The sequence below is a fragment of the Pseudophryne corroboree genome, chromosome 2 (assembly GCF_028390025.1).
Source record: "Pseudophryne corroboree isolate aPseCor3 chromosome 2, aPseCor3.hap2, whole genome shotgun sequence".
In the NCBI taxonomy this organism is placed as follows: domain Eukaryota; kingdom Metazoa; phylum Chordata; class Amphibia; order Anura; family Myobatrachidae; genus Pseudophryne; species Pseudophryne corroboree.
Genome location: NC_086445.1, coordinates 127,631,308 through 127,644,995, shown reverse-complemented (window position 1 = coordinate 127,644,995; position 13,688 = coordinate 127,631,308). Strand labels below are relative to the sequence as shown.

The 13,688-nt window shown below is 46.2% G+C and overlaps 1 protein-coding gene across 1 annotated transcript in view; it reads right to left on the bottom strand.

Moving 5' to 3' along the window:
• CDK8 (cyclin dependent kinase 8) overlaps nucleotides 1–12,057 on the bottom strand; it is a 168,137-nt gene extending 156,080 nt beyond the window's left edge. Inside the window, exon 1 of the mRNA XM_063951700.1 lies at nucleotides 11,681–12,057. Coding sequence (XP_063807770.1) covers nucleotides 11,681–11,808 — 128 coding nt within the window. The 5' untranslated portion in view covers nucleotides 11,809–12,057. The remainder of the gene's footprint in view (nucleotides 1–11,680) is intronic.
• Between the last annotated feature and the right edge of the window lie 1,631 nt (nucleotides 12,058–13,688).

The window sequence follows — 13,688 nt, the reverse complement described above, 5'->3', positions numbered from 1 at the left end:
CAGACTATTGTTTTTTATTGTTAGACACAGACACAATTCATCATTTTTCCCCTTTGCGCCAAAGGAGCAAACTGATCCTACCTTTTTTGCTTTTAGGACTATTTAGACGCCCAAACAATTGTCACAATTCAGTTGTTGTTTGGGCGCACATGCAGATCGCACGCACTGCACCCAAACAGACAGGGTTATGCCGCGTAAAACAGAAACCTGTCTAAAGACCTGTTTTGTGCGTTCAAACTCCTGTTCAGATGCCAAAAGTGCTGATTAAGTGCACAATTTTTCTCATGAGGCTGCGAGAAGAAATGTCATCCCTGTAGCTACAAAGTGTCTAAATGGAGCAACCATTGAACTGCTCTGCTTTACGCCTCCTAGTGGTAGCCATGGGGTAAAACCATTAAATCAGCCCCCATGGAATCTTTCCAAGTATTCTAGATAAGGACAATGGGCACAATTCAGAGTTGATCGCAGCAGCAAGTTTGTTAGCAGCTGGACAAAACCATGTGCACTGCAGGGGGGGGGGGGGGGGGGGGGGGTAGGCAGATATAACATGTGCAGAGAGAGTTAGATTTGGGTGGGGTGTGTTCAAACTGAAATTTAAATTGCAGTGTAAAAATAGAGCAGCTAGTATTTACCCTGCACAGAAACAAAATAACCCCCCCAAATCTAACTCTCTCCGCACATGTTATATCTGCCACACCTGCAGTGCACATGGTTTTGCCCAACTGCTAACAAATTTGCTGCTGCGATCAACTCTGAATTACCCCCAATGTGACCAGATATGTAGTGGAGCTGTCTGTGCAAAACCTTGGGTACGATTACTCCCAGGAGTAATTGCTGCGACATTCAGGGGTAGGTGAAACATGTCCGTAATTGCTGGGAAGTGGAGAAAAGGTACAGTTTCCACCTCTGACTCCCCGTCTCAAAGGCTCAGCCCTTTGTCATCTCTTCTCTTGTCATTTCTTGAAATACTTAATCATTGCCTTGTCATCAATTACATAAGAACCTATCCCACCAAAATCCTGGGTCTGACCTGGGATTTGAAACACTGGGGCAGTTGTATTAAGCCTGGAGAAGTGATAAAGAAGTGATAAGTGAAGGTGATAACACACCAGCCAATCATTAAGGGTTTGAAAAATGACAGTTAGGAGCTGATTGGCTGGTGCGTTATCACCTTCCACTTATCACTGCTTTATCACTTCTCCAGGCTTAATACATCTGCCCCATTGTTCAAAACCGGGTCAGAAACCGTTCAACTACAGCTCCGACCCGGGTTATTCCCAGGACAGCACCATTTACACTACAAACGGGTGCAGTGGAACTGTACTGTTAGAGCTTGGAGATAACGGGCCAGATGCATCATCGCTTGGAAAGTGATAAAATGGAGAGTGAAAGTGTACCAGCCAATCAGCTCCTAGCTACCATTTTTCAAACACAGCCAGTGACATGTTAGTTAGGACCTGATTGGCTGGTACTTTATCATTCTCCATTTTATCACTTTCCAAGCGATGATGCATCTAGCCCAACATCTCCAAGCACTGGGAATCCAGCATTCCATATGCTGAGAACAGGACCTGGATGACCCAGGTTACCCATTTACACTGCCCCTTAACTCAGGTCCTTCCTGTTTCCTACCCTACAAGCTAGGTTGGATTCCCAGGTTACTGGACCCAGATTTTTTTTTCGGGGACCTTTTTACATACCAAAGGCAACCCGGGTCGAAAGCAGTGGTGTGAAAGGGGTATTAGAAGGCCAACAGCACTCAGCCTACACTAATATACTGATCACGTACTAGCTCACGCAAGGTGCGGATAAGTAAGGAGGGTAGTATGAATGTGTGTGTGTGTACATGTGGTAGGGAATATTGGCCCTCATTCCGAGTTGATCACTCGCTAGCTGCTTTTAGCAGCAGTGCAAACGCTAAGCCGCCGCCCTCTGGGAGTGTATCTTAGCTTAGCAGAAGTGCGAACGAAAGGTTAGCAGAACTGCTCGAAAAAAAATTTCATGCAGTTTCTGAGCAGCACCAGACCTACTCCTACCTTGCGATCACATCAGTCAGTTTAATTCCTGCTTTGACGTCACAAACACTCCCTGCGTTCGGCCAGCCACTCCCCCGTTTGCTCAGGCACGCCTGCGTTTTGACCTGCCACGCCTGCATTTTTTTTTTTTAAGCACACTCCTGGAAAACGCTCAGTTACCACCCAGAAACACCCACTTCCTGTCAATCACTCACCGATCAACAGAGCGACAGAAAAGCGTCGCTCGACCTGGTGTAAAACTGCAGTTTTGTGTGAAAGTACTTTGCGCGTGCGTACTGCATCCCATACGCATGCGAAGAAATGCCGCTTTTCACCTAATCGCTAGCTGCTTTTGGTCGCAGCGTGGCGATCAACTCAGAATGAGGACCATAGATCGTAAGCCTCACTGGGGCAGGGACTGACGTGAATGGGCAAATATTCTATGTGTGCGCTATATAAATAACTGGTAATAAATAAAACAGGATTTTAATACCTACCGTCCACTTCAGTACCATGGGGTATAGACGGTTCCGCAGGAGCCATGGGCACTTTAAGACTTTTCAAGGGTGTGAACTGGCTCCTCCCTCTATGACCCTCCTCCAGACCTCAGTAGAGGAACTGTGCCCAGGGAGACTGACATTTCAAGGAAAGGATTTACTTTTATACTAATGGTGAGATTCATACCAGCTCACACCTCAACCATGCCGCACAACATAGCATTCAACATAACCCATGACAACAGGCATGAACAATTGCAGCAACATGCTGAAAATAACTGTTACATAACACTTGTTTAACTACAAAACTAACCACTGCAGGTAAAGTACGCACTGGGTCGGGTGCCCAGCATCCTCTACGGACTAGGAGAAAAAGGATTTACCGGTAGGTATTAAAATCCTGTTTTCTCATATGTCCTAGAGGAAGCTGGGGTCCACTTCAGTACCACGGGGTTATACCAAAGCTCCAGTACGGGCGGGAGAGTGCGGATGACCCTGCAGCACAGATTGACCAAACTTGAGGTCCTCATCGGCCAAGGTTTCAAACTTGAAAAAAAACTTAGCAAACGTGTTTGCCCCTGACCAAGTAGCTGCTCGGCAAAGTTGTAATGCCGAGACCCCCCGGGCAGTTGCCCAGGATGAGCCCACCTTAGTACAATGGGCATTTACCGAATTCGGTATCGACAATCCTGCCGTGGAATGAGCATGCTGAATCGTCCCTCTGATCCAGCGCGCAACGGTCTGCTTAGAAGCAGGACACGCAATCTTGTTGGGAGCATACAGGACAAACATAGCCTCTGTTTTCCGTATCCGAGCTGTTCTAGCGACATAAAGTTTCAAAGCTCTGACCACATTAAGAGACTCTGACGCAGTGAAGGTGTCAGTAGCTACTGGCACAATAGTTTGGTTTATATGGAAAGAAAAAACCACCTTCTGAAGAAATTGCTGACGAGTTCTTAACTCTGCCCTATCTTCATGGAAGATCAGGTAAGGGCTCTTGTGAGACAAGGCCCCCAACTCAGACACCCGCCTTGCGGATGCCAAGGCCAACAGCATAACCACTTTCCAAGTGAGAAACTTCAATTCTATCTCCTGTAGAGGTTCAAGCCAATCCGATTGAAGGCACTGCAAAACCACATTAAGGTCCCATGGTGCCACCGGAGGCACAAATGGAGGTTGGATGTGCAGCACCCCTTTCACGAACATCTGAACTTCTGGAAGGGAGGCCAATTGTTCTTGAAAGATAACTGATAAGGCCGAAATCTGGACCTTGATTGAACCCAATCTTAGGCCCGCATCCACACCCGCCTGCAGAAAATGGAGAAAACGTCCCAACTGGAACTCTTCCGTAGGAGCCTTCTTGGATTCACACCAAGACACATACTTTCTCCAAATACGGTGGTAATGTCTAAATGATACTTTTTTCCTGGCCTGAATAAGAGTGGGGATTACTTCTTTGGAATACCCTTTCGGGCTAGGATCCTGCGCTCAACAGCCATGCCGTCAAACGTAGCCGCGGTAAGTCTTGATACACGCACGGCCCCTGCTGCAACAGGTCCTCGCGAAGAGGAAGAGGCCGAGGATCTTCTATGAGCAACTCCTAAAGATCTGGATACCAAGCCCTCCTTGGCCAGTTTGGGACAATGAGGATCGCTCGAACCCTTGTTCTTCTTATGAGCTTGAGAACTTTTGGTATTAGTGGAAGTGGAGGGAAGACATACACCGACCGAAACACCCACTGTGACACTAGTGCATCCACTGCTATTGCTTGAGGGTCTCTCGACCTGGAACAATATCTCTGAAGCTTCTTGTTGAGACGAGACGCCATCATGTCTACTTGAGGAAATCCCCAAAGACTTGTCACCTCTGTGAAGACTTCTTGGTGGAGGCCCCACTCTCCTGGATGGAGATCGTGTCTGCTGAGAAGTCTGCTTCCCAGTTGTCCACTCCCGGAATGAAAATTGCCGACAGAGCTTTTGCATGTCTTTCTGCCCAGAGGAGGATCTTTATCACCTCTGCTCTGCTTTTCGTTCCGCCCTGATGGTTTATGTACGCGACTGCTGTTACACTGTCCGACTGGATCTGCACGGGATGATCTTGAAGATGTACCGCTTGTAGAAGGCCGTTGTAAATGGCTCTCAATTCCAGAACATTTATGTGAAGACAGGTTTCCTGACTTGACCATTTTCCTTGGAAGCTTTTTCCCTGTGTGACTGCTCCCCAACCTCGGAGACTTGCATCCGTGGTTACTAGGTCCCAGTCCTGAATCCCGAACCTGCGTCCCTCTAGTAGATGAGAACTGTGTAGCCACCACAGGAGCGAAATCCTGGCTCTGGAAGACAGGATTATCTTCTGGTGCATGTGTAGGTGGGATCCGGACCACATGTCCAACAGGTCCCAATGGAATACTCTGGCATGGAATCGGCCAAACTGTATGGCCTCGTGGGCTGCTACCATCTTTCCCAACAACCGAATGCATTGATGGATCAACACTCTTGTTGGTTCCAAAATTTGTTTGACCATTCTCTGGATTTCCAGAGCCTTTTCTACTGGAAGAAATACCCTCTGTACTTCTGTGTCCAGTATCATCCCCAGAAAGGACAATCTTGTAGTCGGTTCCAACTGCGACTTTGGAAAATTCATGATCCAACCGTGTCGTTGGAGTATTGACAGGGAGAGTGCAATGTTCTGCACCAACCGTTCCCTGGATCTCGCTTTTATCAGGAGATCGTCCAGGTAAGGGATTATTTTGACTCCTTGCTGTCGGAGGACCATCATCTCTGCCATCACCTTGGTGAATACCCTCGGTGCCGTGGAGAGTCCGAACGGCAACGTCTGGAACTGGTAATGGCAATCCTGTACTGCGAATCTCAGATAAGCTTGATGAGAAGGATAAATGGGGACATGTAAGTAGGCATCTTTTATGTCCACTGACACCATGAAGTCCCCTTCCTCCAGACTGGAAATCACTGCCCTCAGAGACTCCATCTTGAACTTGAACCTTTTCAGGTAGAGATTCAGAGATTTCAGGTTTAAAATTGGTCTGACCGAGCCGTCCGGCTTCGGAACTACGAAGAGGCTTAAATAAAAACCTTCTCCCTGTTGTGACAAGGGCACCAGGACAATGACTTGATCCGGACATATTTTTTGAATTGCAGCTGTTACTACTTTTCTGTCCGGGAGAGAAGCTGGCAAGGTCAATTTGAAAAATCGGCATGGGGGGGTGGGGACGTCTTGAAACTCCAGTTTGTATCCATGGGACACTATTTGCAAGACCCATGGGTCCAGGCCAGATTGAACCCAGAGCTGACTGAAAAGTTTCAGACGTGCTCCCACCCGAGCGGACTCCTGCGAGGGAGCCCCAGCGTCATGCTGCAGATTTGGCAGAAGCAGGGGTTGATTTCTGCTCCTGTGATCCTGGGGACGCTGTGGACATTTTTCCTCTTCCCCTCCCTCTACCTGCAAAGAAAGGGGAACCTTTACCCTTTTTGTATCTGTTGGGCCAAAAGGACTGCATCTGAGAGTGGTGTCTTTTTCGCCTGCGCAGGAGCATAAGGCAAGAATGTCGACTTACCAGCGGTAGCCGCCGAGACTAACGCATGCAGCCCATCTCCAAACAAGGCCTCACCTTTATACGGGAGAGCTTCCATATTTCTTTTGGAATCTGCATCAGCATTCCATTGGCGAAGCCACAACGCCCTCCGAGCGGAGACTGCCCTGGTAGCGGCTTTTGAACCTAAGAGCCCAATATCTTTCATGGCTTCTAGCATGTATGCAGCAGCGTCTTTGATATGACCGAACATTAGGAGTATCTCGTCTCTATCTATTGTGTCAATTTCAAGTGACAAGTTATCTGACCATTTTTCGATAGCACTACTCACCCACACACAAGCAATGGTGGGTCTGAGTAGTGTACCATTGGCCACATAAATAGATTTTAACGTAGTATCCAACTTGCGGTCTGCCGGCTCCTTTAGTGAAGCCGTCCCAGGCGCAGGGAGAATCACCTTTTTAGTTAATCGTGACAGGGCACTGTCTAAAACGGGGGGTGGCTCCCACCTTTTCCTGTCCTCTGCCGGGAAAGGATAAGCAACCTGAATTCTTTTGGGAATCTGACATTTCTTTTCAGGGTTTGCCCAAACTCCCATAAAGAGAGTATTAAGCTCGTGAGAAGGAGGGAAAGTTACGTTAATTTTCTTTTCCTTATAAAAAATTAAGCCTTCACCTGAGGTAAAGGAGGGGCTTCCGTAACTTCTTAGACCTCCTTTATAGCAACAATCATATATTGAATGCTTTTTGCCAATTTAGGATCTATTCCCCTGGAATCACTAGTGTCGACACAGGAATCAGTGTCGGTATCAGTTTGTACTATTTGTGCAAATGGCCTCTTATGTGACCCAGAGGGATCCCCTGTGGATGAAAAGGCAGAACTATGAATAATCACATCTTCCACTGATTTTCTCCAGTTTTCTGCATGAGACTCAGACTTAACCAATCTCCTACTGATATGATTCACACTATCACGTAATTCTTTCACCCATTCAGGCTCGTGGTGTGCCGGCAGCGCCACCACATTACAACTCTGTGTCCCTAAAATGGCTCCCTCAGGGAAAGAGCTCCCTGCCTCAGACATGTCACACACGTGCACGACCACACCACAGACACTCCGGGACTTATAGGGGACAGACCCACAGTAAAATCTGTCAGAAGGACACAGAAAGGATTTGCCAGTTCACTACTCAGCGCTAGTTATATAATCCCTGTATAACACAAAATGCCCAGACCTGTAGCGCTTTTATAATGACAAATTCACTATACAGCACCAAATTATACTGTGCCCCCCCACCTGTTTTGCACCCCGATACTTGGTTCAGAAGTGGAGGAGGACCAGCGTTCTTCTCTGTAGCTTGCTAGGAGAAAAAATGGCGCTGAGCAGTATGCTGGCTGACTGAGGGGGAAGCCCCGCCCCCGTAATGGCGCGTTTCCACTCAGACTTTTCAATACTATTTTTTTATACTGGCAGAGGTAGGACTGTGCTTCAGCATCTTATGTCCCCACGTTAGCCAGTTTTGAGTAGGTTCATGCTGCCCAGGGCCCGCCCCCCCCCCACTGCACCCTGCTGTGCCTGTGTTGATGGGTAGCATGATGCGCAGCGTTCCCGCCCGCCGCGCGGTACCTTTTAGTCGTCACGATGACTGAAATCCTCTTCTGTACACTCACCTGTCTTCTGACTACTGGCTCTGTAAGGGGGGGTGACGGCGGGCTGTGGGAGTGAGCGCATAGCCGCAGCTAGTGTTCAGTACCCTTCAGGAGCTAATGGTGTCCTGTCAGCCAGAAGCAGAGCCATGAAACTATTCAGGAAGTTGGTTTCTGCCCCCTCAGTCCCACGAAGCAGGGAGACTGTTGCCAGCAGTCCTCCCTGAAATAAAAACCTAACAAAGTATTTCAGAGAAACTCAGTAGAGCTCCCCTGGAGTGCATCCAGTCTGCCTGGACACATTTTCTAAATGGAGGTCTGGAGGAGGGGCATAGAGGGAGGAGCCAGCTCACACTCTGAAAAAGTCTTAAAGTGCCCATGGCTCCTGCGGAACCGTCTATACCCCATGGTACTGAAGTGGACCCCAGCATCCACTAGGGCATGAGAAATATATTTTAATTTTGATGGGCCTAATTGTAGATGAGATGCATTGCTACATATATGGTAGCTTTATATGTGCTATTTTGTGCATGAAAATTAAAATATGTCCTCCTCAGTAATTAGCACAATAGGATACATTGGTAAAGCAATATCCTAGGGGTATCTACACCCATTAAATCACAGCCCAAACTGTTACAGGCAGAAATATGTTGTTTTGAAGCATGGATCTTCTTTGAAAAAGACAGATGTTGGAGGTTTGTAATTTATAGGGTACTATATACAGATATATAACGAAATATGGCCATACCTCTGATGAAATTGCTTCTTTTACACAACGAAACGCGTCAGGCCTTACTGCATTTACACAATGATCTTTAAAAGACGGCTAGATTATCATCTTTGTTCCTTATTTGCCCGGAGACACAGTACTTTTCTCAGACACATGATACCAGTCAGGGAATAATTACTCCAAATTGAGACCGTGTAATGTAATATGGCCTAACAGCAGATTTGTTCTGAAGAAATTGAAATTTCAAAAAGGCACATTACTCAAGTTCATTAACTACGTGGAATTTACTTGTTTCATTTTACTTTTTAACATATTTAATAAGTTACACAAGTAACTAGTTTTCAAGTACTGTATACTACAAACAAGTGCTGCTCTATTTTTGCCATCATTTCCGATGTGTATTTGACAAGCGCAAACAATGATGTTGTGTCATATACTGTACAACAGCAAGAAATGTGATGGAAATCTCTCTACCCTGCAGTCCTACTCATCACGTATGCCATTAGTACACATGCCATTTATTCCAAACACCTTTTATTTGTAATAACAGATCGCACAACAAGATTTCCCAGCCGGCGAAACACAGTGAGCATAAACACATAAAAAACAGAAAACCAATTACAGAGTATTTCAGAAACATGGTGAAACGTCGCCTGCCAAAGAGCTACAACACATTGCAGACACATCTGTTAAACCTCGCATTGGAAAAAACCCAATGCAGAAAAGCAAAGTGGTAAAAGAAAGTGTAACCCAAGAATGATCCCATCTATGGTTACAGCTCCTGGGTCAGACGTGCACAGATAGTGTTATGCCCGCAGAGCGTAAATGAAGACATAGGGGTATATTCAATTAGCAGTGATAACGGACTTTTCACGTGAAAAGTCCGGTTTTCGGGTGAAAAAACTGACTTTTCACGTGAAACGCAATTACAGCCTATTCAATTATCCTGGGAAATTTATCGGTGATCATTTTTTCACTAATTTCACTTCACCTTCTCTGAAGCAGGTGAAAAGTTGGGAAAAGTCACTATTTTAAGGTAAAAATGTTTGGATATGGTACAGAACTCCTGGGACACCCCCCTTAATGACTAATTAGGCACGTTGAAGTTTTTAATTATTTTTAATTGGCCAATAATGACATGTCATTTTTGGGGTGAAAAAGTAAAAAGTGATAGAAATTGGGGTTCAAGGTATGGGGCAGGTATATTGGGGTGCTTTATGAGTGGGACAGGTGTTTTTTAGGCTTGCAGATGGGAGTAATCGGTCTGTTTCCACTTTTTTTTAAAGTACCCTAAAATGACCCAAATATATACTTATACCCATTTTCATGTACCCCAAATTTAATAAGAGCATTTATTTTGCTCAAAAAAAACTTGCTTTCTATAATTTTTTTGCATTTTAAAAAAAAATGCATATAACAGCCATTTCACACAATTTAAGTCCCCAAAAACTCTCTAACGTGATCTCTAATACACTTCTTTTCTGATTTCCTATGTTAGTTTAGCATTTTTTGGGGTACAGGCTGATTTCCCCATTTTCACCTGCACTTTTCACTGCAAGAATTTTCACGTGAAACCCGGTCGGAATTGAATAGGTCGAAAAACGGAGCGTTTTCGCTGCAATTTTCGGACGATTGCCGCGAAAAATTTTCGGGCGCAAAATTGCCGTGAATTTGCGGATAATTGAATATCCCCCATAATCTGGTCATTGAAAAAAAAAAAAAAATTACCAACATAGAACAAGCACCAATGTGTATATAGCCAAGTGTAGTAACAGATACGCCCACCCTGTAGCATTTCATAGATGATCAATATGGGTTATGGCTATATGCACACAGATTGTTATCCTGTAAACTTAGATTTTAACATGCTGTGACATAAATCCATCTTATACATCTTATGTGCAATTGGCTATGAGACCAGAGTGTGTTTAAGAACAATAACCTATTCACTCTCTCCGCAACATGGACCAGAATGCACCCAGTACAGTATACATGCGAACTGCATGACATACCAAGAGAGTAAACATACTGTGTATACACTGTATGCCATACACCAGGGAGATAAATATATTGTGTATACACAACCTGCAATGTGTGTTGTTTCTTATGTACAGCAACTGGATGACATACAGTAGGAGGGATACATTTTGTGTACATACCGTACAGTATACACTATGTTCTGTGTAATGTGTACAGCAATTAGGTGACATATTGTAGGAGGGATAAATATTATGGTGTATGTTCAGTAAATATTTTGTGGTCAGTGTCCTGTGTGCAGAAACTAGGTGACATACTAGGGGGGATAAATATAGTGTATATACAGTATACAATGTGTGATCAGTATAACATACAGAAACTAGAGACATATACTAGGGGAGATAAATATAGTGTATATACAGTATGCAATGTGTGATCAGTATAACATACAGAAACTAGAGACATATACTAGGGGGGATAAATATAGTGTATATACAGTATACAATGTGTGATCAGTATAACATACAGAAACTAGAGACATATACTAGGGGGGATAAATATAGTGTATATACAGTATACAATGTGTGATCAGTATAACATACAGAAACTAGAGACATATACTAGGGGAGATAAATATAGTGTATATACAGTATGCAATGTGTGATCAGTATAACATATAAAGAAACCAGAGACATACTAGGGGAGATAAATATAGTGTACACACAGTATGCAATGTGTTGTCAGTATAATGTCTACAGGAGCTATGTGACATATACTAGGGGGCTAAATATGTGTATATACAGTATGCAATATGTGGTCAGTATAATGTATACAGAAGCTAACTGACAGTAGGGAATAAATATATTGTGTATATACAGTATACAATGTGTGATCAGTACAATGAATACATGAGCTATGTGACATGTACTAGGGGGAGAAATATATTGTGTATATACAGTATACAATGTGTGGTCAGTATAATATACACAGGAGCTATGTGATAGATATATGTTGCACAGAACCCCTATGAAGCTATAATGATGAGTGCTCTGTTCCCAGCAGCCCTATCCCAGCATATACAGCAGGAGATCAGGGCTATCTGCCTGTGAGCAGTCGGTAGATGCTAGAATCAAGTAGATACCAACCGTGAGCAGTCTGTGTCTGCCATAAAGGGCTCTCCCAGCATCACACGTCCTGCCCTGTAGGCCCAGGCCCCGCTGACACCCCGGTGGGGACCCCGGCCTGCCCAGGGCCCTGACACTCACCCATCTTTCCTCTTGGCTTTGAACACATGACCGTAAGTGCCTCGTCCAACTTTGCAGCCCTCGTACTCGAATAGGTCCTCCACCCGCTCCCGTTCCCCCGTCAGCTTCACCTTGAAGTCATAGTCCATCGTGAGCCGGGGGCATGTGGCGCTGTGCCCGGGGAGAGGGACCGCTCAGTCCGCAGCAGCAGCAGCCGGTCTCTCTCACGTACGGCAGCCTGTGACACCGCCGCTACTGCCGCAAACACTGTCGTAAAGACGCCGGCCCCGCCCTTCGCCGTCGCGTCCCGCCTTCTCCCCGACACTGACTGGAGCCACATGGGTCTGACCCGGTGTGACCCGGCTGCTGGGACTCTGTGGGGTGACGGGCTGACGGCAGCGCTGTCCTTGTATGCGGCTAATCAGCGCGGCCCGGGCTCCGAGCATTCCCCCTCAGTGTCCCCTGTGCTTTACATTGTGCTTCATACACACACTATACTATACTGTACTGTACTAACTGTCACTGCCAATGACCAGGGAGTAATCACCTCACTGTACATGACATCCCATGTGAGGTTATGGGACATTGTCCAACAGCATCACAGGTGTGGTTCTTTGGGTCGACCCTAACTTGGTCAACAGTCATTAGGTTGACCACTATTTTTTGACAGTGTAGGTCGGCACCTGAAATAGGTCGACATGGACATGAGGTCAATACAGAAAAGGTAAACATGGAAAAAGGTCGACATGAGTTTTTGGGGGGTTTTGGTGTCGTTTTTTTCGTAAAGTGACCTGGAACCCCAATTAGTGTGCTGTTTCTCTTCACATGGCTTGTCATGCTTCGGGCAAGGTGCCTCCCTCTGCTACCGCTGCGCTCGGTACAGGTTACTGTTCCCAATCGTAGTCCACGTGGATTGTAAAGTAAGAAAAAGTTTTTAAAAATATATATATTTTTCTCTGACGTCCTAGTGGATGCTGGGGACTCCGTAAGGACCATGGGGAATAGACGGCTCCGCAGGAGACTGGGCACATCTAAAGAAAGATTTAGGACTATCTGGTGTGCCCTGGCTCCTCCCCCTATGACTCTCCTCCAAGCCTCAGTTAGATTTCTGTGCCCGGCTGAGCTGGATGCACACTAGGGGCTCTCCTGAGCTCCTAGAAGAAAGTATAGTTTAGGTTTTTTATTTTCAGTGAGACCTGCTGGCAACAGGCTCACTGCAACGAGGGACTAAGGGGAGAAGAAGCAAACCTACCTAAGTGGTGGTAGCTTGGGCTTCTTAGGCTACTGGACACCATTAGCTCCAGAGGGATCGAACACAGGACCCGACCTCGTCGTCCGTTCCCGGAGCCGCGCCGCCGTCCCCCTTTCAGAGCCAGAAACAAGAAGGTGGTCCGGAAAATCGGCGGCTGAAGACTTCTGTCTTCTCCAAGGTAGCGCACAGCACTGCAGCTGTGCGCCATTGCTCCTCATGCACACCACACACTGCGGTCACTGATGGGTGCAGGGCGCTGGGGGGGGGCGCCCTGAGCAGCAATAATAACACCTTGGCTGGCAAAACTAACACCATATATAGCCCCAGAGGCTATATAGGTGTATATTAACCCCTGCCAGAAACGATAAAATAGCGGGAGAAAGCCCGCCGAAAAAGGGGCGGAGCCAACTCCCTCAGCACACTGGCGCCATTATTCCCTCACAGCTTCGCTGGAAGGAAGCTCCCTGGCTCTCACCTGCAGTCCTGCACTACAGAAAGGGTAAAAAAGAGGGGGGGGGGCACAATTTAAGGTGCAGTTTATATATATATTATAGGCAGCTATAGGGGAAAACACTCTGTATAGTGATATCCCTGTGTTATATAGCGCCCTGGTGTGTGCTGGCATACTCTCCCTCTGTCTCCCCAAAGGGCTTTGTGGGGTCCTGTCCTCTGTAAGAGCATTCCCTGTGTGTCTGCTGTGTGTCGGTACTGCTGTGTCGACATGTATGATGAGGATAATGATGTGGAGGCGGAGCAAATGCCTGTGAATGTGATGTC